Below are 25,223 nucleotides of genomic sequence, written 5' to 3'. Positions count from 1 at the left end.
AGTGGTTAATTAGAAATCAGAGTCCTTCCCTGGCCGGTGTGGCTTCGAACCATGATCTTCAGATCTCAGCCTCCTGAGATCTGAGCTAGCATGACAGGCGTGAGCCACCCGCAGCTGTCTCGGGGTGTGGTTTTTAACGTGTTATTGTGATGTGTACATCTTTCCACTCCTCTTACACTTGCTGAGCTTCCCCCAGTGTGCACAGTGAGAGCCCGGCTGTTGTCTGAATACGAATTAAAAGGGAAAAGAAAAGTATAGAGCTGACAGGACTCAAGATAGGACTCAGCGGGGACTGGGCTGTGGGGACCCTGGCTTTTGCCCAACTACAGTGAGTGTGATGGATAAGACCTCGGCCCTCCCTCCTTCTTCTTCCGTTATCCACCCCCCCCCCACTCCAGATGAGGGCTGCAGGAGAAGGGGCTGAACTCAGGGCCCTTTAGCCTTGAGCAGCTCTGCACGGTGGCCGTGCTGGGTGCAGGACACTCAGCCCCCAGCTCCTGTCAGTTGTGCCAGTGAGAAGCCTCTGGGGTCACCAGTGAGTGAGCAGAAATGGTGACCCAAAGTGGAAGTAGGTGGAAGTTCACCTTGGTGTGTATTACCTAGCCAAGAGGGCAGGAATGTTGAGTCTGTCGACATGCCCTCAGTCGCTACTGCCTGCCTCAGGTGTCATGGCAAGAGGTGCCATGTGACCACTGTCACTGTGCCATTTATCTGAATAGAAAATGAGAAGAGACAGGCGCACTGAATGAATTATGTCCCGTAAATGTGACTGGAGTTCTGTACATGTAATCTCAGGTCTTTTGGCTCCTGTTTAGTCCAGGCAGGCTTAAGAGAATATTTGGGGAGTTTTATAAGCAATGGAAGCTGCGCAATGGAAGCTGCTAGAACCAAGCAACTTATATGTTCAAATAACTGTTTTTTAACTTTGGGTGATCTACTGTTAGAGATTAATTATGACCAATAAATGTCTAGACACACCTGACTGGCACCTGTGTGTGCATTCTGGGACTGCAGAGGAGCTCGTGGGGGGAGTGACCTGTGACTGAGAGGGGGGGGCCGGGTGGCGGGGGTTTCTCGTGAGCAGGCCGTCCTGGCCACAGTGGGAGTGGGTAGTGGGAGATGTGGCTGTGGTACTTTGGTCCCCTGAGAGTTAGACGGGTGGGTGGCGGGCACACTGGAAATGCCACCTGGTTTCTACAGCGTTCTGTCTGCACAGGTGAGGCCCTGCTGCCTCTCCCAGATGCCTCGACATTTGTGGGGAGTCTGAGAACCAGAGAAGCTCATTCACAGCCCAGCCCTGCTAAGGGAATGTGGATTCGGGGCCATGCCTGGTGTGGGAGGTCATCCGGGAGCCTGGCCAGGCCCCTGAGGTCATGTGGAGGTGTGGGGGGACCGGGAGGTGAGAATGGACTGAGCCCTGCGCCCTGTGCCCCGAGAGCCCTGCCCTCGCCTCTTGCTTCCCTGGGGACTTCCCTCCCCTCCCTTCCACCCCCCCTCACCTCTCACCCACATTCAGAACCCCAGCAGAGGAGGCCAAAGACCGGCTGTGTCAGCACAGCTCCCGGCCCGGAGCCCAGTACACACACTGCCCTTTGGCCGGGCAGCGGTCCAGGGTGAAATCCAGGGAGAGGCTCCTTCCTTTCTTCCTTTCCCTCCCGGTGGTGGCTCCCTGGGCCCTCACGTTCTATGACGGTGGGCCTCTCCTCCCTGCCCAGCCTTCGGCTCTTGAGCTTTATGAGTCTCACACGGGCTGCCCATGGGGGTCTCTGCCAAGGTGGCTCCCGCTCAGGGTCTCAGCCCACCCAGCAGAGCCAAGGCCTGGCTAACTTCGCCAGACACAGGAGCCCAAGCGTTGTTCTGCTGCTCGGATGTTTTTTGTTTTTCTTTTTCCCTGTGCCAGCCCTGTGGCTTAAACTCAGGTGCTGTCCCTGAGTTTTTTTGCTCAAGACTGGTGCTCTACCACTTGAGCCACAGCTCTACTTCTGGCTTTTTGGTGGTTCATTGGAGATAAGAGTCTCGTAGACTTCTTTGCCTGGGCTGGCTTTGAACTGTGATCCTCAGATCTCAGCCTCCCGAGTGGTTAGGATGATGTGTCGACCACCAATTCAGATGGGCTTAATTAAGAGGGCCTCCTGAGACAGTCCAAAAATCCAGGATCTTTCTTACCTGCTTCTGCCACCATGTTTGTCTGTTTGTTTGTTTATGTGGTACGAGGAATCAAATCCAAGGATTGAAGCCAAAGACTCAGGCATACGAGGCAAGCACTCCACCACCACGCCGCCTTAATACCCATGTTTGAAGTCAGGCAGTAGAATTTGAACTTGGGCCTGAGTGCTGCAACAGAACAGGTTGATACTTCTCAGGCATCTGGTACAATTGGTTCGGAAAAATCTCATCAACACCATCATTTCTCCAGACTCCGTTGGAGATCCTGCCCTTTCTAGTGGCCTCTGAAGCCGCTGGGATACATTTTCTCAAGGGCTGCACACAGCTGCCCTGAAGTCTACACTGTCAAGAACTCCATCAGCTCTACCACATCTTCTGTGGGGCCGTTTTATTTCTAGAGATACAGGCTAATTCACCCAGGCGACCCTTGTGGGCTTAGATCTTCCACCCAGTGTTCATCCTAGCAGCCCTGATTGAAAATCCCCACACAACCATCCAGGGAACAGGACCAAATAGTACAGAATTCATTTTCCATTTTGCACTACCAGGCATTGAACTTAGAGCCTTAAGCACGCTAGGCAAACATTCCACCACCCCAGCCACATCCCCAGCCCACGATTACAGAGGAACATGGAGCTTTAGTACTTACAACTTGAATGACATATATCCTGAATGTATATACTTGCCAGTCAAGGGCCTGAAATGTAGAACCGATGCTTCATAACTCTGAAATAACAAATCCTCTGAGCTCGGATCTCCTGCTCTGTCACCTACATCTTCCTGGGTCAAATGTCCCGATAGAGGCTCAGATAGACCCAGGGGACTGGGTCAGATAACCATGGCAACTGACGGCCCCAGCTCTCTCTTCCTCTCTGCCCTCCTCTAGCTGGGAGCCCGGCAAGCATTGCCCAAGAGTCCCTGGCGACTGGAGGAGCCTCTGTGCGGAGACGCTGTGTGGCCTGGGTACTCTGCAACTGGGGTGGCTGTCAGCTGTGGTGCGTATGGGGTCCTGCCATGTTTCTGAGTGCTGGGGGTGGGGTGGGGGTACTGGGACGAGGACACCTTGGGGACCCAGGACCAGGAGTGGGGAGTAGCTTCCCTTGGGCCACTAATTTTTCCAGAACCCAGCCACATAGTTTTATGAGCAACTGCTTACCTGCCTGAGTATAGAGGGCAGGACAAGATTTTGCTTGGGCTGGGGGAGGAACGAAGCCTGGAATGCATTCTCTCTCTCTCTCTCTCTCTCTCTCTCTCTCTCTCTCTCTCTCTCTCTCTCTCTCTCTCTCTCTGTCTTTTGTTGCTTCTAGTGCTTGAACCCTGGGCCTGGGCATTGTCTCTGAGTTCTTCAGCTCAAGGCTACCGCTCTACCCCTTGAGCCTCAGCACCACTTTCTATTTTCTAGTGGTTAATTGGAGATAAGAGTTTCACAGACTTGAGTGCCCAGGCTAGCTCTGAACCACGATCCTTAGGTCTCAGCCCCCTGAATAGCAAGGATTACAGGCATGAGCCGCTGTGCCTGGCTGCAGTAGTTTCTTTTAGACCTTCATTTAAGGTCTCAGAGAAACTTTGTATCTTTTTTTGTTTGTGTACCCAAATTGGGACTTGAACTCAGGGCTTGAGCACTGTCCCTTAGCATTCTCACTCGAGACTGGCATTCTGCTGCTCAAGCTCCAGCTCCACTTCTGGCTCGTTTGCTGGTTCATTGGAGATAAGAGTCTCTGGACCTTCCTGCCCAGGCTGGCTTTGAACTGCGATCCTCAGATCTCAGCCTCCTGAGTAGCTGGGATGACAGGCGTGAGCCACCACGCCCAGCAGCTTTGTATCTCTTGGTGACCTACATTCTTTATTGATTGTCTTGTGCCTTCAGAAGCAATGTCAGTGCAGGCCGTGGGCTGTGGAGTCACTCTTAGGAGTGGCCTCAATGGGTGGCGGTCACCCTCTGCCTGGCACTGAGTTCCCAGGGAGGCCATGAGAGGGAGGAGCAGATCCTGGGGCTGCAGGCCTGCGGGCTTCTCCTCACACCCCTGGGTCTGCCTTGCAGTGTGTACAGCTAGGATGGCGGCAAACAAGGGCCCCTCGTTGGTGGATGATGTCCCGGTAAGTGACCCGGGCATTATGGCGGCGGGCTGGTGCACATGCGCAGGAGGTACGAGAGGGTGGAGAGATTCAGGACACAGCAAGGCGACCTCCTTGCAGTTCTGGTTATCCTGCCTTCATTGCCTTTGCAGAAGGCTGGGGTAAAGAAAAGACTCCTGTTAAAATCTAAGCAAAAGAATTCCAGGTATTGGTGGCTCACAGCTGTCACCCCGGCTTTCCCAGGAGACCGAGATCTGAGGATTATGGTTAGAAGCAAGTCTGTGAGACTCTTATGTCCAGTGAACCACCAAAAAGTTGGAAGTAGAGTCGTGGTTCAAGTGGTAGAGCACCAGCCTTGGGCAAAAATACTAAGAGATAGCACCTAGACTCCGAGTTCAAGTCCCAGTACTGGCCAAATAAAACCCCAAACAAACAGCAAACATGAAAAAGGGACAGAAATATAGGCCGGGAGCTAAGGGATTGGCATGGAAGGAAACAGCTCTGCCTGCTCTACCCTGGCACGTGTGTTCTGCGTGGAGCCACCGCCTCTGTCACCTCGGCATCTGTCACCTGTGAATGTCACCTCCGCTGCACGCTGTGCTGGGTGTGTGGGAACGAGCCAGGCGTCTGAGGTGGCCCTCTGTATCTCTGGCCTGCTCCTCACTGAGGCTCGGGGTGATTTTGATACTTCTCTTGGATGCCTCTTGCCAAGGCCGCTCTGAGGTGGACACAATTCAGATAGTTGCTAAAACTTATAAATTGTGAACCATTTGCCTCCCTCTCGCCCCAGCCCCACGTTAACCTTGGCTGTGGGAATGGCTGAGCTCAGTTTTGTATCAAGTCAAGGGCAACAAGAGAAAGACAAAATTCCAGCATGGTGGGCCCTGCCCCCCCTCCTCCAGTTAGCTTCACCTCCCACAGCCCTGGCTGTTCTGCCTGTACCGACCCTGTCGCCCGCTTTGCCCGGTGTCCCTGGGCCTCCCCCTCCTCCAGGGCAGAGCCCTGTCCCATGGGCACAGCTGCAGCATCTAAGCCAGCCCTGGGGCATTTTTCTCAGGCTGCTTTTGCTGTGGACGATTCATAGCATTCTAAAGACTAGGCAGGACCAGCAGCCAGAGCCAACAGCCACGCACTTAGGGCCGACGTATGGCCTCCTCATCCAGTCAAGGCTCCTCCGAGGACATTCACATGTGCGCTGGATCCTGGCTGTGTGTCCTTGGGCAAGTTGCCCCGTCTCTGAGTCTCCTTGGAGGTGAGCTGTTGACTGAGCAAGTTGCTGTTGGAGTGAGGGCATGTCGCCAGGGTACCAGGCCAGGGCCTGGAGAATCGTGGATAGTGTTCCTGAATATTATTCAGGACTAATATTGCTCCCTGAGCTCCCTCACCCCCGACCTGCCTTTTCCTGCGGAGGCTCCTAAAGTTTGCCTCTGTGACTGCTGGGGTTAAAGCCCAGCCCCAGTGAAGGAGACGCCCCCTTGCCCACCTGCTCCCTGGGGTGCCAGCGTCTCGTCTGAGCATCCTGTTTTTAAGAAGGCTGATGTCATATGGTGGTGTGTCCACAGGAGGGTCACTGCGCCTCAGTGGACCATTGCTTGTTTGTTTATGCCTGTACAGGGACTTGAACACAGAGCCTTGAGGTCTCCTTTAGCTTTTTTGTTTTGCTCAAGATTAGTGCTCTCCCACTTGAGCCACAGCTCCACTTCCACGTGGTTTTCTCCTTATGGTCCATCATGGTGCTTGAACTCGGGGCCTGGACGCTGTCCCTGGGCTCTTTGCTCAAGGCTAGTGCTTTACCTCTCTGAGCCACAGCTCTGCTTTGTCTTCTGGTGGTTAACGGGGGATAAGAGTGTCACGGACTTTCCTTCCTGGGCTGGCCTTGAACCATGATCCTCAGAGCTCAGCCTCCTGAGTAGCCCTGATGATAACTCCTTGCTCTGATTCTCCCCTGGCCATACACACAAAGGTCTGCTGGGAGAGAGACGAGCGCGTGCACACACGCACAGCATTGTGGGATGGATGTGGGGTCGGCCTGGGGAAGGACGCCATGGCAGTGTGGGGGTCAGGTCATACCCCACGGGAGCCACGGAGAAGTGGCCTTCCACCCATCAGAAAGGCACGTGGGAGGGAGGCGAGGGGATGTCACATCTGGAGACAGGGAGGAGGCAGCTTTGGGAAGACCACAGCCAGGTGTTGGGGGGTTCACTGGGCCCCTGGGGAACAGACATGGCCCTCTGGGCTGGCGCTCGTGGCCCCCCAGGGTGTCCCGTTCCCCCGTGGCTGGGGCATCCATTGCTTTGTCGCCGGTACCTCCCAGCTCACCAGGGTCCGGCTCACCAGTGGGCGCTGTGTCCCGGGTGGGTGACTGGCGGCCCCCTTGGCTGGCAGGAGCAGGAGAATGTGCTGCAGAGGGTACTGCAGCTGCCGGCCGTGAGCGGAACCTGCGAGTGCATCCAGAAGACCTACGCCAGCACCAAGGAGGCCCACCCGCTGGTGGCCTCGGTGTGCAGTGCCTACGAGAAGGGCGTGCAGGGCGCCAGCAGCCTGGCCGCCTGGGGCATGGAGCCCGTGGTCCGCAGGCTGTCCACCCAGTGTAAGTTCTCGAGGGACACGTGGGGACTGTCTGTGCATGGACGCCAACTGCTTTTGCAGCTTTGTTGTGGGAGCTGTTGTCCAGCTGGCATGTGCCCTGGATGGCAATGGAGGGTGGAAGGGTGGCCAAGGGAAGGGGTGGGCACTGGTGGGGGAGAGGAAGGGGACTGACCACATCCCCACCCTAGCTCCAAATCCTGCCATGGCAGCGAGAACCCAGCCTGGAGCGCGGGCAGCGTGGAGGGACACGGGAGGGTGCCCAGTCCGCTGCTGTGCTGGCTCGTGACACGGGGAAGGGGGGCAGCAGAGAGCTGCCCGCCAGGCCAGGGCCCCGACCAGACCTGCCCCAAGCATATCCCATCTGAGCTACTGACCGCTTTCACCAAGCTGAGAGAGACCCCAACTCCAGGGAAAAGTCTCCATGATCCGCGAGACGTGATGCCTCCCGCAGGCTCCTTTCCTGCCTGCCCAGGTCTCTGCCCAGCCAGGGACTGCCAGGTCACCAGTGTTCGCTGAGTTTAAAGAATACCTACAAATGCCCTCTACAAGTGTCATCTCCAAGACCCTGGCACTTCCTCCCTAAATCTTCACCTCCCCAGGCGCAGGCCCCGGCTCATCCCTCTCAACACCTCTCTGTAAAACGCCGAGGCTGTGGCGACGTGGGGCTGGCTGGCCCTGGGCGACTGTTACCCACGCTCCCCGGGGCCCTGCTGTTACCCACCTCCCGCTGGGACCTGGGTATCTTCCTCATGAATGCCCAGAGCCCAGAGCAGGCCAAAGGGAGGAAGGGTAGAGCTGAGGGCTGACAGCTGCGGCCTGAAGCCCCAGGCCCAGCACCTCTGGGAGCTGGGTTCAGGCCGGGCAGATGTTCCCACATCTGGGCTTTGAGGGTTCATCTGACATGCTCATGACCCCAATCTCAGAGAGTTGCGGGGTGCTAGGAGGGGCAGGGCTGGGGTCCCAGCACCCTGGTGGGACTGCCTCAGCTCAGCAGCCACAGATCCTCAAATGGGGGCCAGGCTCACCCCAACATGGCCGCCCCCTTCCAGTCACAGCTGCCAACGAGCTGGCCTGCCGAGGCCTGGACCATCTGGAGGAGAGGATCCCGGCCCTCCAGTACCCGCCAGAGAAGGTGAGTCCTTCCCTTTTCTTCCCCCTCACCCCACGCGGTGGCCCTGGGTCTGCTAATGCTGCCTTCAGGGAGAGGCAGGACGTTGAGGGGTGTTTAGAAGCCAAACACCCAGCCTTGCCCAGCCCCGGGGCTGACGCCGGCCTCCTAGGCTTTTGGAGGTTCTCCAAGGAGCGGGGTGTGGGGCCTGTGAGACCCCACCCCGTGGCCTTCCCGCCTTCCCGCCTTCCCGCCAGATCGCCTCAGAGCTGAAGGGCACCATCTCCACGCGCCTGCGCAGTGCCCGGAACAGCATCAGCGCGCCCATCACCAGCACGTCCGACAAGGTCCTGGGAGCCACCCTGGCCGGATGTGAGCTGGCCTGGGGGGTGGCCAAGGACACCGTGGAGTATGCGGCCAAGACCCGAGCCGGTCGGCTGGCCTCTGGAGGGGCCGAGCTGGCCTTAGATGGCATTGAGAAGGTGGTGGAGTTTCTACTCCCTCCGGCCAGCGAAGAGTCAGGTACCGGCCACCAAGGCCCAGGAGAGAAGGGCAGTAAGCTGTACCTGGCACCAGTGGGCTGGTGGTGGCACCAGGATGGGCTGCCCTCTCCAGCCCCTCTCCCAGCGGCTTTCCCTTTTTTCTCCCCCAACCCCAACCCAGCCCCTGCTCCTGGACATGCCCAGACCCAGAAGGCTCCACGGGCCAAGCCCAGCCTGGCCAGAAGGGTTGGGGCGCTGGCCAATACCCTGTCTCGACACACCCTGCAGACCACGGCCTGGGCGCTGAGGCAAGGCCATTCCCTGGCCATGTGGATACCTGGTGTGGCGCCCCTGGTGAGTGTCCGCTCTGCCCTGGTGGCTCACGCCTGTCACCCAAGCCGCTCCGGAGCCTGAGATCTGAGGATCAGGGTTTGAAGCCAGCTCAGGCAGGAAAGTCTGTGAGACTTATCTCCAATGAACTGCCGGAAAACTGGAAGTGGTTCTGTAGCTCAAGTTGTGGAGCACTGGCCTTGAGCATGGAGGCTCAGAGATAGTCCTCAGACCATGAGTTCAAGCCCCAAGACTGGCAAAAATGAGGGGGGTGTGGAAGAAAGAAGGGAAGAAAGAAGGGGCTAGGGGATAACCAGGGGTAGTTAGCATTTAATCCCTGATGACTCAAAAAAGTAATAAAAAGTACAAGAGTGTATCTGTAATTCCAGCACTCAGGAGGCAGAAGTAGGAAGATCTCAAGTTCTAGGCTGCCCTGGGCTGCATAGAGAGACCTGTCTTAAAAAAGGAAGAAAGCTCTTTAGGGCCCTGCCCCTGCTCTGGGAGCGAGGGACCCTGGATGCTGGGGTCTCACTGCCAGTAGGCAGAGCGCTGAACCCGAAGTCTGCTGCCATCCCTCCCCAGAGCAGCCTGGTCCAGTGGGGCGCATCGGCTGCCACGCAGGTGGTGTCCTGGCCGGGGCAGAACCAGGCACGCGGGGGCTGGCTGCACAGCCTGGCCCAGGAGGAGAGCCGTGACGACCAGACGGACACCGAGGGGGAGGACACCGAGGAGGAAGAGTCAGAGACGGAGGAGAAGTTCAGTGAGGTGAGGGAGAGCGTAGCCACCCCGGGCCCCCACGCCATGGTGGGGCCCCCATAAGATCCCTTCACAGGCAGGGTAGGTTCCAGGTGTGGGGGTGCTGGCCTGTAATGCCCACAATGGGGGAGATGGAAGTTCTGGGCCAGTTTCACAACAAGCTATGGATGCTCCAGGCCAGCCAACGAGCTGGGTGTGGTGCTTCCCTGCTGTACCCCAGTTATGTGAATAACACCAGCAGGAAGAACTCCATCCGAGGCGGGTCAAAGGGAAAGAGCAGGAGACCTTCTCTGGAAAAGAACTCACATGGGACTCAAGTGGTAGAACTTCTGGCTAGTGAGTACAAGGCTCTGGGTGCAAATCCCAGTACTGCCCCCCAAAAAGTGGGGCGCAGAGATAACTGCCCTGCTCTGCAGACAAAGAAAAGCATTCAGGAAGAAGTGGTTTGCCCAAAGCCTCACATCCAGTGGCAGAGCCAGCCTTGAGTTAAGCTAAATGACAACATCTCGGCCCCTAAGTGCAAGCCCCGGTACCGACACACACACAGACGCAGATGTGGGGCTGGGTGTGAGTTTAATCGTGGGTCGGTTGCTTAGTGTGCTTTGGGTTTGATCATCACAGTAAATTAAAAAAAAAAAAAAAGCCAAAACAGCCGTGGCTGCAGGAGGTGCTGAGGCTGCTGTGGCCCTCAGGTGTCAGCGCTGCCCGGCCCCCGGGGCCTTCTGGACGGGGTGGCACACTCCCTGCAGCAGGGCCTCCTGGGCACCATCTCGGCTGTGACCTGGGCCCCGGCGGCCGTGCTGGGGACCGCGGGGCGGATACTGCACCTCACGCCCGCCCCAGCCGTCTCTTCCCCCAAGAAGAGGGCCATGTCCCTGTCGGATGCGCTGAAGGGCGTCACGGACAATGTGGTGGACACCGTGGTTCACTATGTGCCGGTGAGTGCCCGCACCTTCTGTTCCCAAAGGGACCCTAAGGACTGCTAAGGGAGAGCGGGCCAGAGGGCTTGGTGCCCTCCCAGGAACATGTGCACATGCAGGCCTCCGCAGCCCTGAGCACAGACCCCCACGGTTAGTCTGAGCAGCCGCTGGCCTTGGCACTTGTTTCGCAGTGCCCACGGAAGGGCCTGGCACGGTGGCACGTGGGGCTGGGCAGGTGGGAGGGGGGTTTTCAGGGCTCCCTGGGGGATGCGATGTAAGTTCTAGGGTCAGCAGCTGGTCCACCCTAACTGTCCCAAAGGGAAAAACCAAAGGGCGCAGCCCCACCCCTTCCCCCGGCGAGTTACAGGGTGAACAGCAGGGCCTGTCTGGGCCACCGGCGCCCTGAGAGCCACCAAGAGGCAGCCAGCTTGCCCACGCGGGGCCGGAGCATGCCCAGGCAGGGCGGCCCGGCCCGGCCTGGTCCAGCAGGGATCCGAGGGCGGGGAAACTGGGAGGGTTCCCGGATGCCCCCTCCGGCCGCCCCAGCGCCCCTGCCCTCTGACGAACGCCCCTGGGGGAAGGGGCCCAGCGGAGTCCTAAGGCGGCGGCGCATCTCCAAGCTCCCCAGGCTGTCGCTGATGGAGCCGGAGAGCGAGTTCCGGGACATCGACAACCCGCCCCCCGAGGCCGAGCGCCGGGGCTCCGGGGCGCGGCCCGCCAGCCCCGAGCCCGCGCCGCGCCCCGCGGCGGCCCGCGGCGGTCCGCGCAGCACGCGCGGCCTCAGCGTCCCCTCCTGCTCCGGGCTGGACGACAGAGCGGAGACGCCCTCAGCCCCGCGTCCCGGCCTGCTGGCCATGCCCCGAGAGAAGCCGGCGCGCAGGGTCAGCGACAGCTTCTTCCGGCCCAGCGTCATGGAGCCCATCCTGGGGCGCGCGCACTACAACCAGCTGCGCAAGAAGAGCTGAGCTCCAGCGGCCGCCGCCACGCCGCCACCCTAGCCCCGCCCCGCCCCGCCTCCCGAGCGCCACGCCCCCGCCGAGCTCCGCCCCGGACAGGCTCCAAGCCCTAGCCCCGCCCCTCACCCGAACAGCCACGCCCCCGCCGAGCTCCGCCCCGGACAGGCTCCGAGCCCTAGCCCCGCCCCCGCCCCGTAGAGCTCCGCCCCCAAAGACTCCAAGCCTTAGCCCCGCCCCCTCCCCGCCTACGACCGACCACGCTCCCGCAGAGCTCCGCCCCCGGAAGACTCTAAGCCCTAACCCCGCCCCGAACCAGTCCAGCCGCGCCCCCGCCGAGCTCCGCCCCCGGAAGCTCCAAGCCCTAACCCCGCCCCCGCCGAGCCCCGCCCCGCGGAACGCAGCCACGCCCACAGCCACGCCCCTCTGCCCACGCCACGCCCCACGGCCCAGAGCAGATTTCTTTAACTCCAGGCCCCAGACTTGCGAGCGAGCCGCACCCTGGAGAAGTGCCCGGGGCAGCCTGAGCCCCATCTCCACCTGCCGAGGCGCCCGTCCGCACGAGGCTCGGCCAGTCTCTGCCCCTGAGCTTCTTCTGTTCAAGGCTAGCGCTCTTCCCGCTTGAGCCACCGCGCCATTCTGGCTTTCTCTGAGTAGTTTATTGGAGATCAGAGTCTCTCGGACTTCCCTGCTGGGGCTGGCTTCGAACCCCCGTCCTCCCATGTCAGCCCCCTGAGCAGCTCCGCGCCCACAGAGCGCGCGGGCGGACCACGTCCCCACGTCTGCCATGTTGGTGTTCCGTCCAGGGTATGCATAAATACAGTTCAAAAGTCCGAACACTGCGGAAGAGCGGGTTTTCCTCGCAGAGCCCCTCGGCCCCGGGACCGAGCCCACGCGCGCGGGAGGAGGGCGGGCGGACACGCCCCGAGGCCAGGCTCCCGCTCCAGCCCCGCCCCTCCCCCGCGGCGGGCCCCGCCCACCGAGGCCCCCGCCCACCGAGCGAGCGCCCCGCCCCTTCCGGCCCGCCGGCCCCGCCCCGCCGGCCCCGCGGGCGGACTCCGCGGCGCCGCCCCTCCTCCTAGGCGGGCGGACTTGCGGGTGAGGGGCGGGATGTTTGGGGGCGGGGGTCCCGGTGACGGCATCGGGGCGCGCCGCGCGGAGGCGCCGGGCCGGGCTCGGGGCGGCGGACGGCGCTGGCGCCCCAGCAGGTGGGTGCGCGGCGGGTGGTCCCGGGAGCCCCCCCAGCCTTGCTCTCCCGCCCCCCGGACGCTCCTCCCGGCGGGCCGGCCCCCCTTCCCTAAACCGGGGAGCGCCTGCCCTGTGCCGCCCGGCGCTCCCGGCTCGGCCCACGCGGGGCCCTGGGAGGCCGGGGCGCGGGGGGACGCGGGGAAGTGAATCCGCGTCCCGTATACCCGCGCGGAGCCGAGCCAGGCACGGCCTGGTTCTGGGCGCCGGCCATGAAGCTGCAAGGGGACGAGCGGGGCCTGGCCTTCAGCCCCTGGTCAGGATTCCATCGGGGTGGGCAGTGTGTGCGCCCGCGCGTGTGAGGGTGGCGGGGGTTGGCGCAGAGCGGAGGCCCCTCTGAAGGTGGCCCGGCCTAACCAGGGAAGGGTGAGCGCGCCGGCCCTATGGCGTGGCGCTAGGGAGGAGCCGTTAAAGTAGGAAGCACGTGTTTTCACTCCTGCCTTTCTTGGAATCCCAAAGGCAGTGACCGGTGTGGGGGGGAGTGGTTAATCTGGGCAGCTGTGACATGACTACATTTGCATCTTTGAAAGATGCCCCTGGCTGCTGGAGTGAAAGGGCTGGGGAGACGGAGATCCAGAAAGACCGACGGCTGGCAGAAATCGCTCCCCGGCTTGTCAGTGCTAGACCAGGGCCTTGGCTGTAGGATGAGGGGCCCAGGTGATCCTGAGTATTTAGGCGGTGGAACTGGCCGGATCTGAAGGTTACAGATCCATCTGGAAGGATCCCGGGGGTTGAACTCAGGACCTGAGAACTGTCTCTGAGCTTTTTATTTTGCCCAAGGCTAGCACTCTTATCAGTGCAGCAGCAGGTCCACTTCTAGCTTTTTGGTGATTAGAGACTAGAGTATGGTGGACTTCCCTGCCCAGGCTGGCTTCAAACTGGTCTTCAGCCTCCTCGGTTGCTAGGATCACGGGCATGAGCCACTGGCGCCTGGCTAGAATCGGTTGGCTTTTTAGGAGACAGTGGGGATGTATGTCTGGGATGTGACAGACTCTGGGGAAGCCATGGCTGCTGGAGGATGGAACTCCTTGCTGGTAGGGCTCTGCCCCATCCCTCCAGGCTGTGGGACCTGGCTCCAGGCCACCTGCGGGGCAGGTCTGGGCTCCCGGAATACAGGTGCTGTGACAAGGGTCTTTCCTTCTCCCCTCAGAGCCTTCCCTCAGTATGGGGCTGGAGGCCCAGAGGCTGCCGGGGGACGAAGAGGCTCCAGTGAGGGTGGCCCTTCGGGTCCGCCCGCTGCTGCCCAAGGAGCTGCTTCATGGGCACCAGAGCTGCCTGCAGGTGGAGCCAGAGGATGGCCGGGTCACCCTGGGGCGTGACCGCCACTTTGGCTTCGATGTGGTGCTGTCAGAGGATGCCGGGCAGGAGGCCGTGTACCAGGCCTGCGTGCAGCCCCTCCTGGAGGCTTTCTTTGAGGGCTTCAATGCCACTGTCTTTGCATATGGACAGACGGGCTCTGGGAAGACGTACACCATGGGAGAGGCCAGTTTGGGTGAGTGGCACCTCACGAGGGCCCGGCACTTTCTTCCAGTGGAAGGACCCGCCTGCTGTTGAGTAATACGAACTGTTCTTTCTGAACTTACTGCATTTCTCTCCCCTTCTTTCTTTCCTTTCCTGTGTATGTGTGTGTTGGTGGTGGTGAGGCTTGAACTCTGGGCCTGGGCACTTTTGCTCAAAGCTCTCTACCACCACGCCACTTTTGATTTTCTGGTACTTCATTGGAGTTAAGAGCCTCAAGACTTTCCTGCCCAGGCTGGCTTTGAACCTCGATCCTCAGATCCTCGACCTCCTAAGTACCTAGGATCACAGGCCTGAGCCACCAGCACCTGCCCCTTTCTTTTTCTTTTCTCTGTTTTTCATGCTAGGGATGGGCAGAGCCTCCTGCATGCCGGGCAAGTGCTGTGTGACTGAGCCACATTCCGGCCTGCCTGAGGCTACTTCCCATCTCAGTGTACTCGGCTGTGGTAGCAGAATATCATAGAACAGGTTGCCCACTATCAGAAGCTTATTTCTCCCCATTCTGGAGGCTGGGCAGTCCAAGTGCCGACAGAATAGACGAGGTTCTGGGCCGGGAGTGTGGCCTAGTGGTAGGGTGCTTGCCTAGCATGCACAAATACCAGGGTTTGAGTCCTTGGTACCACATTTACATAGAAAAAGCCAGAAATGGTGCTGTGGCTTAAGTGGTGGAGCTCTAGCCTTGAGAAAGCCCAAGGACAGTGCTCAGGCCCTGAGCTCAAGGCCCAGGAGTGGGGGGGAGAATGGAGGAGGGTCCTCCGCTAAATAATAAGGCCACAAATTCCACTCCTGGTCCCCCCTCCCAAACTGTCTCACTCAGGGCAACTGAACTGCAGGAAGCATAGCAGTTAGGAAAGCTAAGCGTGCTTGTTTATTGTAGGAAAACAGACAAGCACCTACATGCACAAAATAGCTTACTTGATAACCGCCTCTTAGAAATCGCCCTGTGAGCTGCCGGCTTCTCTGAAAACTTCTCTTCTTTAGAAATGAGGAACTATGTGGCTCCCGTTTTTTCCTGTAGTGTCTTATGCTCTTAGTGATGTCTCATTGGGCCGGGGGTATAGCTTACCGGTATTGTTGTCAGCATGTTAAGTCCTCGGGTTTGTCCCCCAGCACTGAGGGGGGGTCACAGAGATAGAAAGACAGACAGACAAGCGATGGAGAGTTCCCTGTATCAGTAAGCATTCATTCGGGAGACCCAGCTGCGGACCTGCGGCTGGGGACGGGCCGGACGGAGGGGCACCAGCGCTGCTGTGTCTCACCAGCCTCTCTGCACGAGGACGAGCAGGGCATCATCCCGAGGGCCATGGCCGAGGCCTTCAAGCTCATCGACGAGAACGACCTGCTGGACTGCCTGGTGCACGTGTCCTACCTGGAAGTGTACAAGGAGGAGCTCCGGGACCTGCTGGAGGTGGCCACGGCCGCGCGCGACATCCAGCTCCGGGAAGATGATCGCGGGAGCGTGGGTGAGCGGGGGTGAGCAGGGCGGTGACAGGCGGCAAGGTGGCCGCGGGCGGGCGCCGGCCGGGGCTCACGGGCTCACGGCCCCCGTGCCCGCAGTGCTGTGCGGGGTGAAGGAGGTGGACGTGGAGGGCCTGGACGAGGTGCTGAGCCTCCTGGAGATGGGCAACGCGGCGCGGCACACGGGGGCCACGGCCTTCAACCGGCGGTCCAGCCGCTCGCACACGGTCTTCACGGTGACGCTGGAGCAGCGCGGGCGCGCCCCGGGCCGCGCGCCCCGGCCGGCCGGCCAGCTGCTGCTCTCCAAGTTCCACTTCGTGGACCTGGCGGGCTCCGAGCGCGTCCTGAAGACGGGCAGCTCGGGCGCGCGGCTGCGGGAGAGCATCCAGATCAACAGCAGCCTGCTGGCGCTGGGCAACGTCATCAGCGCGCTGGGCGGCCCGCAGCGCCGCGGCGGCCACGTGCCCTACCGCGACTCCAAGATCACCCGGTGAGCGGGACCGCGGGGCGGGGGACCCCGGCGCGGGACCCCCCGCGCGCCCGCCCGCGCTCACCCCGGCCGCCCCCAGGATCCTCAAGGACTCGCTGGGCGGGAACGCCAAGACGGTGATGATCGCCTGCGTCAGCCCCTCGTCCTCCGACTTCGATGAGACCCTCCACACGCTCAACTACGCCAGCCGCGCCCAGAACATCCGCAACCGCGCCTCCGTCAACTGGAAGCCCGAGCCCGAGCGCGCGGCCGAGGAGGCAGCGGGGCCGCGGGGGCCGCCCCGGCACCGCTCCGAGACGCGCATCATCCACCGCGGCCGCCGCCCCGCGGGCCCCGCGCCCGGCGCCTCCGCCGCGCACCTGGGCGCCGAGTGCGCGCGCTACCGGGCCCGCACGCTCGCCGCCTACAGCCTCCTGCGCCAGCTGCAGGCCGAGCCCGGGCTGCCCGGCGCCGCCGCCCGCAAGGTGCGCGACTGGCTGTGCGCCGCGGACGGCGAGGAACGCAGCGCGCTGAGCTCCGCCTCGGGCCCGGACAGCGGCATCGAGAGTGCCTCCGCCGAGGACCCCGCCGCGCCCAAGGCGGCCAAGGCTCAGGTGTGCGCCTGCCCCCGGCTAGCCAGCCAGAAGTCGGGAGCCGAGCTGCGGCCCGAGCTCGAGGGGTAGCGGGAGAAAACGGGTCTGGGCCACGGCGCACAGTCACTTCCGACGGCGGGGCCTCCCTTGTCCTCACCGAGCCCCTGCGACCCTGCGTGTTTCACAATCTGTGAACTCAGCCACCTTAGCCCAGGGCTGAAGACGCCGCAAGGGCCTAGCAGGCCAGCCGAGCTGAATCCTTCCTAGTAATGGCCATGCTGGCGGATGGGTGGGCACGGGAGATCGCCCAGATGGCCCGCCGCGTGGAACGGGCTGGAAGGGCTGCGGAGCCCGGCTGCCCGCCCCTCAAGCCTTTCTCCCGCTCTCCAGGAGGACGAGGACGCGCAGCAGCTGCTGACCTTGCAGGCCCAGGTAGCCCGGCTGGAGGAGGAGAACAGAGATTTCCTGGCCGCGCTGGAGGACGCCATGGAGCAGTACAAGCTGCAGGTGGGGCCTCCTCCCCCGCGCGTGGCCTGGGTGTGCGGGGGTGAGGAGGTGAGGCAAGCCTGCGCGGAGATGCCCAGATGAGAGCAGCGGAGGGCTGAGATACTGGGCGCGCGTGGGGGAGTGAGGGGGGGGGGGGACGAGTAGCAGGACGGGCCCCGCCCCTCTGGCCACACCCCGTCCATCGGTCACCAGCGCCACGCCCACACGCCAGCCCCTTCGAGGCCACACCCACCACGAGGGCCCCGCCCCCTCTGGCCACACCCGGCCCACCTCTCATCAGCGCCACGCCCACAATGAGGCCCCGCCCCTTTGGTCCCACCCCCACCTCTCACCAGCGCCATGCCCGTACGCCAGCCCCTGTGAAGCCACGCCCACATGCGGGCCCTGCCCCTCTGGCCACACCTGGCCTGCCTCCTCACCAGTGCCACGCCCACACGCCAGCCCCTGCGAAGCCACGCCCCCATCCCCTGGTCCTTGTCTTGCAGAGTGACCGGCTGCGGGAGCAGCAGGAGGAGATGGTGGAACTTCGGCTGCGGCTGGAGCTGGTGCGGCCGGGCTGGGGGGATCCCGGGCTCCTGCCCCCTGGGTCCTTTGTGCCGAGGCCTCACACAGCCCCTCTTGGGGGTGCTTACAGCCAACGGCTGGGCGTGGTGCCCTCCGGTTGTCCACCTGGAGATGGTTCTGAGCAGTGGGGTGAGGTGAGGAGGGGCGCTGCTGGGTGTCTGGATGGGGCGGGGCAGGGTGGGCATTGAGCTGGTTCCGCTGGGGCTGCGGAGGAGTTGTGCTGGAGCACTGCTTCCTCCATTCCAGAGTCAGTGTGAGTTACAGGCTGCCTGTTTCAGGTGTCTTCCCCCCCAGGAAAGGAAGGATGCTAGGAGGTCAGAGACAAGGTTCTGCTTCTCTGGAAGGCAAGCCTGCCTGGCCTGGAGACAGCTTGCCATGCCGTCTGCCTCCGCATGGCTTGCTTGGCAAGCATATTCTTCCATGAGCCCCAATCTGCCTGAGTCTGGGTCTCCTGTTTCACCCAACACTGGAGCCTATCACTTCCCTGCCTCCAAGCTTGGTCAGCTTATGCCCACCCATAATCCTAGCTACTCAGGAGGCTCAGGACTGAGGACCATGGTTGGAAGCCAGCCCTGGCAAAAGAAAAAAAAAGTTGTCTATGAAACTAACCAGCAAAAAGCTGGAGGTGTGGCTCTAGTGGTAGAGTGCTAGCCTTGACCAAAAGGCACTGAGTAAGAGTGACAGGTTCTGAGTTCAAGCCCCAGTACAGGCACCAAAAGTAATGTCTGGGGCACTTGGTTTGGGTGCCTGCCTCTGTACACCTGCAGTTCTGGCAGCGCTGGGTGGTTAGCTGGGATGTGGGTATGAGAGCCGGCTGCCATGGAGCCGGGCAGGGGTGCCTGGGCTCACCAGGCAGCTGGAGTGGTCTGCAGGAGTGGAGCTGGGGTGGGAAGGGCTCTGCAGCCCCTGCTACTCCCCTAGCAGGTGACAGATGGCAGGGAGGCGGGAGTGGAGCTGCTGGCAGCGGTGGACAGGCTGGGGAGCGGCTCTTCATCTGAGGAGGAGGAGGAAGAGGGGGCGCTTCCCAGAAGGCCCGTACACCTGCGCAGGTGCGGGGTCTCTCGGGGCTCCACAGGGCTGCCGTCACCAGCTGTTAGGGGGCTGTGGGCTCTGAACTGAGGGCGGCTAGGATGTGGGCTGACCCTGGGGGCTGGAGGGCCCCAGGCACTGGGCTGGGTCAGGAGCCCGGGCGGCAGAGCAGGACAGACTCTAGCTTCTGCTCACCAGGAATGGAATCAGCCACTGGAGCCAGAGGCTGAGCCCAGCAAGCCCACCAGACAGGAAGGGCCCAGAGCCCTGCCCTCAGGAGCCAGGGCCTGCCATCCTAGGGCCCAGAGGTAAGCTGGGTGGGATGCAGAGAGGGGCCGTCTCTTGGGCACCCACGCCCTGGCACCTTTCACCCAAGGAAGCCCCCGCAGCCTGGGTGAAGGCGCCCGTCCGTCTGTTTCTGCAGCCACTGGCCGTCAGGCTGTGTCTCGGGCCCGCCGGGCTCCTGCCACCGTGGCCTCCGAGTGGCGGCTGGCCCAGGCCCAGCAGAAGATCCGGGAGCTGGCCATCAACATCCGCATGAAGGAGGAGCTCATCGGGGAGCTGGTCCGCACGGGTGAGGGCGGCGTGGGCCCTGGCCAGGCTGCTGGGCCTCAGGCCCGTACGTCTGGAACCTTGCCACATCCTTGGGGTGGTTATTCTAGTGCTGTGTGTGTGTGTCAGATTCCCGCGCAGTCTCCTGTGAATAGCCAAGCAGCTGGGGGTCCACACACTCAGACGTCCTTTGTTGTTGTCTCTCTTGTATGAGGGCTTGAACTCAGGGTCTGGGCCCTGTTCTTGAGCTGTTTCACTCAAGGCTAGCGCTCTACCACAGAGCCTCGGCTCCACTTCTGGCTTTTTGGTTCTTTAATTGGAGATAAGCGTCTTGTGGACTTTTCTGCCCAGGCTGGCTTTGAACTGTGATCCCTAGATCTCAGTCTTCTGATAGTTCGGGTTACTACAGGTGTGAGCCACCAGCTTCCCCCCCAGAGCTTCCTGTCCAGGCTTTGCAGATGTGGAGATTTCCCCCCATTGGTTCTCACTCCCCTGTGTTCAGGGCTGGTGGATTTCGATGTAACTGCAGACACCATCTCTTCCTGTCCTCCGCCATCCAGTTACCTCTCAACAACTTTTGGACTTTTTTTTAAAAATCTAACCACAAAGCACATTTGACAAAACGCACATCATTTTTGTGCTGGAGCCCAGGGCTTTATGAGGCAAGCAAGCACTCTGGAAACTCATGTCATGTCCAGGGCCTCCCCACAGAGGCTCATGTTGGAGGATTGCAGTCCAAGGCCAACCCCCTCCTGGCAGAGAGCGAGCCAGCTACTCCGGAGGCCTGAGGCCAGCCCCTGGCGGAGACCCAGGGAGGGACGAGGGAGGACTTGCCGCTCCATCTCAGGAGCACGGAGCTGGTGGAGCCCTTGCTGGCGCTGGCCGGTGCTCACAGTGCCCCCTGCTTCCAGGGAAGGCCGCGCAGGCCCTGAACCGCCAGCACAGCCAGCGCATCGGGCAGCTGGAGCAGGAGGCTGAGCGGGTGCGGGCCGAGCTGAGTGAGGGCCGGCGGCAGCTACGCGAGCTGGAGGGCCGGGAGCCGCAGGACGCGGGCGAGCGGGCCCGCCTGCAGGAGTTCCGCAAGAGAGTGGCCGCAGCCCAGAGCCACGTGCAGGTCAGTGCCGGGCCTGGCTGCAGGAGGGGACCTGAGGCCTCCACACAGTCCTGGAGCGTCTGCTTGAGGGCGTCGTCCTCATGGGCCTTCCCTGGCACATCCGCCCTCCTGGTGCTTGGACAGCACAGCCATTTGGTGGATGCCTGATGGCCTTGTCTAGCCCTGAGCTGCACCAGGCCGGTAGAGCCTGCTGCACACTTGGAGTATGGGGTTGAGGGATTTGGGCCCATAGTGCTGTCCATTCTTGTTGTTTTCTCTTGGGAGGTTGGGCCTGCACACCTCACCACTGAGCCATACTCTCCCACCCTCCATTCCTTTTTCCTAACCGTTACCTTCCTATGATCCACTCACCTCCCCATGTGCCCCCCCCCCCCCCCACTGGCGTGCAGAGGTCCAGGGGTCGGAGTGAGCTCTGGGTCTGACTCCTGGTTGGGATCGCAGATGTGCTGTGTGTCTCCGGTTAAGTTCCCCAAACTCTGTGCTGTGCTTCCGCATCTGTCCTATAGGGATAATCGGCGTCACAACTGTCATACCCAGGAGGCTCACTTGATTATTGCCAGTTCCGGGGCTTGAACTCCAGGCCTGGGCGCTGTCCCTGAGCTTCTTTTACTCAAGGCGAGTGCTTTGCCACTTGAGCCACAGCACCACTTGCAGCTTTTTCTGTGTATGTGGAACTGAGGAATCGAACCCAGGGCTTCATGCCTGCTAGGCAAGGGCTCTAAGCCACATTCCCAGCCATTTAGTGAACCCAGCGCCGGGCTGTTAGCGTGGGGAACGCAGAGGAGCCGCGTTTGTTCTTTTCCTCGGCCCGGCACCCCTCACCTGTCGCCGTCCTTGGTGAGGGGCAGGCCGCGGCCAGGCTTGCCGTGGCCCCATGCACGGCTGTGCGGGCCCCAGGTGCTGAAGGAGAAGAAGCAGGCGACGGAGCGGCTGGCGTCGCTGTCGGCGCAGCGCGAGAAGCGGCTGCAGGAGCTGGAGAGGAACGTGCAGCTCCTGCGGCGGCAGCAGGGCCAGCTGCAGCAGCGGCTGCGGGACGAGGCAGAGCAGAAGCGGCGCCTGGAGACGGAGATGAGCAAGCGGCAGCACCGCGTCAAGGTCAGGCCGGGCGGGGAGCGCGGGGAGCCCGGCCCCGGGCAGCCTTCCCCACGAGCGGGGCGGGGCCGGGGGCCGGGCCGGCCAGGCCCTCTCCTGGCAGGTCTGGGGGTGTGGCTCTGGGGGACGGGGAGTGGGACCCTGACCGGCCGCGTCCACCCCTCCTCCGCCAGGAGCTGGAGCTGAAGCACGAGCAGCAGCAGAAGATCCTGAAGATCAAGAACGAGGAGATCGCGGCCTTCCAGAGGAAGAGGCGCAGCGGCAGCAACGGCTCCGTGGTCAGCCTGGAGCAGCAGCAGGTGGGCGGGGCGCTGCCCTGCGGCAGGGATTGGCTGCCATGGGCCACGGGTGGGCGGGGCGCTGCCCTGTGGCGGGGATTGGCTGCCGTGGGCCACGGGTGGGCGGGGCGCTGCCCTGCGGCAGGGATTGGCTGCCATGGGCCACGGGTGGGCGGGGCGCTGCCCTGTGGCGGGGATTGGCTGCTGTGGGTGGCAGGTGGGCGGGGCTGTCAGCCGCTGGGCGCTGAGGCCCCTCCTCCCTCACCTCAGAAGATCGAGGAGCAGAAGAGGTGGCTGGACCAGGAGATAGAGAAGGTGCTGCAGCAGCGGCGGGCGCTGGAGGAGCTGGGGGAGGAGCTCCGCAAGCGGGAGGTCATCCTGGCCAAGAAGGAGGCCCTGGTGCAGGAGAAGACGGGGCTGGAGAGCAAGCGCCTGCGGTCCAGCCAGGTGAGGCCCTGCCAGGCGAGGTAGGCCAAGGTGAGGTTGGCCAAGGTGAGGCCATGCCGGGCGAGATTCTGCCAGCTGAGATCCAGCCAGGAGACAGTTACCCACCATGAGTCTCCGCCAGGTAAGGTCAGACAGGTGACTCGCCCTACGCAACTTGAGTGAAGCCACTGGACCCAGGGCTGGCTCTGTGTGGGGCACGAGTGGCCTTCTGTTTCTGCATTCCACCTGTGCAGGGAGAGTGGAGGGAGCAGAGCCCAGCCATCAGAGCGTCCTTTCCGTGGAAGGAAGCTGTGCACCTGACCAGTTCTCTCTTGTTACACGGGCTGGGAATGGGAGGAGTGTGAGCAATGACAAACCCACACTAAGCACGTGGAGTGCAGGGGCCCGAGCCCTGGAGGACTACGCTCTGCTCGTCCTCCCGGAGCACGCAGAGGTCTGAGAGTTGGGGGGCCGATAGATGACCCGAGGCTGCCCCAGGCCACAGTGCTGTTGTTGCTAGAGCCTGTGGAATTTGGCCCCCTTATCCTGTCACTTGCTTTCTGGTCACCTCCCGACAGCTTCCCCACCCCTGCTCCAGGCTCCCTCCTGTGTCTGGATTGTGGGTCTCCTGCGGGAAGGAGCCACGTGCCTTGTCCGTCCTGTCACCCGAGTGGAAGAGCTTGCTCTTCCCCTCATGCCTGGTGGTGCTGTCTGTTCCCAGGCCCTGAATGAGGACATTGTCCGGGTGTCCAGCCGCCTGGAGCACCTGGAGAAGGAGCTGTCTGAGAAGAGTGGGCAGCTGCAGCAGGGAAGCGCCCAGAACCAGCAGCAGATCCGTGGCGAGATCGACGCGCTGCGCCAGGAGAAGGACGCGCTGCTCAAGCAGCGGCTGGAGATCGACTGCAAGCTGCGGCAGGGCAGCCTGCCGTCCCCTGAGGTGAGGCCCCGGTGCCCGGGGGACCCTGCTGCCCCACCCACCCGGGACGCGTCCGCCTCTACCTGGACCTCTGTCCCCGCAGGAGGAACGGACACTGTTCCAGCTGGACGAGGCCATTGAGGCCCTGGACGCCGCCATCGAGTACAAGAATGAGGCCATCACCTGCCGCCAGCGGGTGCTGCGGGCCTCGGCCTCCCTGCTGTCCCAGTGCGAGATGAACCTCATGGCCAAGCTCAGCTACCTCTCCTCCTCGGAGACCAGAGCCCTGCTCTGCAAGTACTTTGACAAGGTGAGTCCTCGGCTGCAGACGGCCTGTATTTGCCGACTGCCAGGAAGTGGCTGAGGGGCTGGCGCTGACCCGGATGACTGTGACAGGTGGTGACGCTGCGGGAGGAGCAGCACCGGCAGCAGATCGCCTTCTCGGAGCTGGAGATGCAGCTGGAGGAGCAGCAGCGGCTGGTGTACTGGCTGGAGGTGGCTCTGGAGCGGCAGCGCCTGGAGATGGACCGGCAGCTGACTCGGCAGCAGCAGGAACACGAGCAGAATGTGCAGCTGCTGCTGCAGCAAGGGCGAGGTGGGCAGCCTCACACTCCCCGCAGGCCCGCAGCCCTCCCCGCGGCCCCTCACATCTCCCCCCTGCCTCCCTTCCTAGACCACCTGTGCGAGGGGCCGGTGGATAGCAAGAGGCAGTACGAAGCCCGGATTCAAGCTCTGGAGAAGGAACTGGGCCGCCACCTCTGGATAAATCAGGAGCTGCGACAGAAGCTTGGCGGGCCGGCGGCAGGTCCTGGCAGGGGTAAGTACACCGGGCTAGCCCTGGGGTCCCCGGGCCAGCTGGTGCGGCCTCTTGGGAAGTCACACACTCCTCTGGGGAAAGGAATGCGTTGGCCAGTCACCTGCACGGTTTAATTTTTCCAGTACTTTTCAGTTTGAACTTAGAGCTGTATACTTGCTAGGCAGGTGCTCTACCACATGAGCCACTCCACCAGTCCCTTATGGTAGAAGTTGTTTTCTCAGCCTGAGCACTTCTGGGGGCCGGATGAAGGGCACTGTGTCACGCCCTGCCGCGGGCGGGCCTGCGGACTTCCAGGCCTGGCCAGATTTACCTGTGATTCCCATCTGTCTCCCAATAGCTAGGAGAGACCTGAGCCCCGGTGTGGGAGTCACGCTTGTTTCTGTTGGTTCATTCCAGTCGCTCACAGCACCGGGACATAGGGAAGCCAGATTTGGGGACAGCCCAGCCCTGAGAAGGATCCATTGTTCCCTTGCAGGGAGTGAGAGGAGAGGCCTCTGCACCGAGCCCAGACAGGGCCCTGGAGAAGAGGGGCTCCACACAGCAGGCCCTGAGCTGTTCTGGCCGCCCTCCCTCCCCGAGGCTGTGCCCCGAGCCAGGGAGGAGCCCAGGGACCTGGTGCGAGGGCCGCTGCCGCTGACATGGAAGCGCTCCAGCCTGGGCGGGGAGGAGCAGGGTCCCCCAGAGGACCTGAGGACTCGGGGGGAGGCATCCGAGCCCCTAGGGGTGCGCGTGTTACCTGGAGGGGACGCGGGCCTGGCCTGGAACTTGGGACCTTTGTCCAAGCCCCGGTGGGAGCCTCGAAGAACCAGTGCAGGGATGATTGATGTCCGCAAAAACCCCCTGTAAGGCCCTTAGGGCAGGGCCCACTGCCATCCTGCTGCACCAGACCTGACCTTATGCCAACAGATGGCAAATCTGGGGCTCGAGCCCTGAGCTTCTGGCTGTTATGGGGATGGAGGCCTGTGCTTTCTAAGTCTATGTAAACCTTCCCGCCTCCTGCTCTGCGCTGCCGCAGCTCACGTGACTCCAGGCACAGGTGTGCGAGCACAGAGCCGGCCCAGGCCTACACAGGTCAGCTGCCCACAGGGGATGACGGGAAGTGCATGCAGCCGGGGGAGTGGGGAAATGATCTTATACTTCTTTAGTCATTTTGTAATAAACAGGACTAATCTTGTGCTATGGTTTGAGTCTTAAACGTCCCCTCGATGGTGGTGTAGTAAGTAGACTCTGGAACCTACCTGGAAGAGGCAGGCCTAGTGGGAGGC

General features: G+C 61.9%; 2 protein-coding genes across 3 annotated transcripts; both read left to right on the top strand.

Moving 5' to 3' along the window:
• Positions 1–3,249: 3,249 nt before the first annotated feature.
• Positions 3,250–12,217, top strand: Plin1 (perilipin 1). The gene is made up of 9 exons (XM_090321721.1): positions 3,250–3,330; positions 4,208–4,263; positions 6,628–6,832; positions 7,881–7,963; positions 8,197–8,461; positions 8,603–8,775; positions 9,334–9,516; positions 10,200–10,445; positions 11,048–12,217. Coding segments are annotated over exons 1-9 (1,557 nt in total). The 5' UTR covers positions 3,250–3,329; the 3' UTR covers positions 11,393–12,217.
• A 1,561-nt stretch (positions 12,218–13,778) lies between these two features.
• Kif7 (kinesin family member 7) lies at positions 13,779–25,130 on the top strand. Of its 2 annotated transcripts, none has more exons than XM_090321748.1 (18): positions 13,779–14,117; positions 15,406–15,606; positions 15,701–16,091; positions 16,171–16,684; positions 17,054–17,170; positions 17,656–17,868; positions 18,659–18,783; positions 18,962–19,071; positions 19,188–19,337; positions 20,227–20,429; positions 21,327–21,524; positions 21,695–21,820; positions 22,070–22,246; positions 22,947–23,162; positions 23,245–23,451; positions 23,538–23,736; positions 23,815–23,958; positions 24,434–25,130. In XM_090321748.1, exons 1-18 carry the CDS (start codon positions 13,790–13,792, stop codon positions 24,802–24,804), a joined length of 3,990 nt encoding a protein of 1,329 aa, XP_090177874.1. In that variant the 5' UTR covers positions 13,779–13,789; the 3' UTR covers positions 24,805–25,130. The 2 variants fall into 2 exon arrangements, with proteins under 2 accessions (XP_090177874.1, XP_090177873.1); XM_090321747.1 differs by having other exon boundaries at positions 18,656–18,783.
• Positions 25,131–25,223: the final 93 nt, after the last annotated feature.

The sequence above is a fragment of the Megascapheus bottae genome, chromosome 30 (genome assembly GCF_031878675.1).
Source record: "Megascapheus bottae isolate mThoBot1 chromosome 30, mThoBot2.hap1, whole genome shotgun sequence".
Lineage (NCBI taxonomy): Eukaryota > Metazoa > Chordata > Mammalia > Rodentia > Geomyidae > Megascapheus > Megascapheus bottae.
Note: the sequence above shows the minus strand (reverse complement) of the source record. Positions and strands in the feature narration are given on the sequence as shown.

Bases quoted from the DNA above. Each gene is read 5' to 3' on its own strand.
- Plin1 (XM_090321721.1), top strand. The intron at 8,462-8,602 runs GTACCGGCCACC...ACCCCAACCCAG, and splicing joins TCCGGCCAGCGAAGAGTCAG to CCCCTGCTCCTGGACATGCC. The intron at 8,776-9,333 runs GTGAGTGTCCGC...ATCCCTCCCCAG, and splicing joins TACCTGGTGTGGCGCCCCTG to AGCAGCCTGGTCCAGTGGGG.
- Kif7 (XM_090321747.1), top strand. From the start codon at position 13,790: ATGGGGCTGGAGGCCCAGAGGCTGCCGGGGGACGAAGAGGCTCCAGTG. The intron at 17,171-17,655 runs GTGGGGCCTCCT...CTTGTCTTGCAG, and splicing joins TGGAGCAGTACAAGCTGCAG to AGTGACCGGCTGCGGGAGCA. The intron at 18,784-18,961 runs GTGCGGGGTCTC...TCTGCTCACCAG, and splicing joins AGGCCCGTACACCTGCGCAG to GAATGGAATCAGCCACTGGA.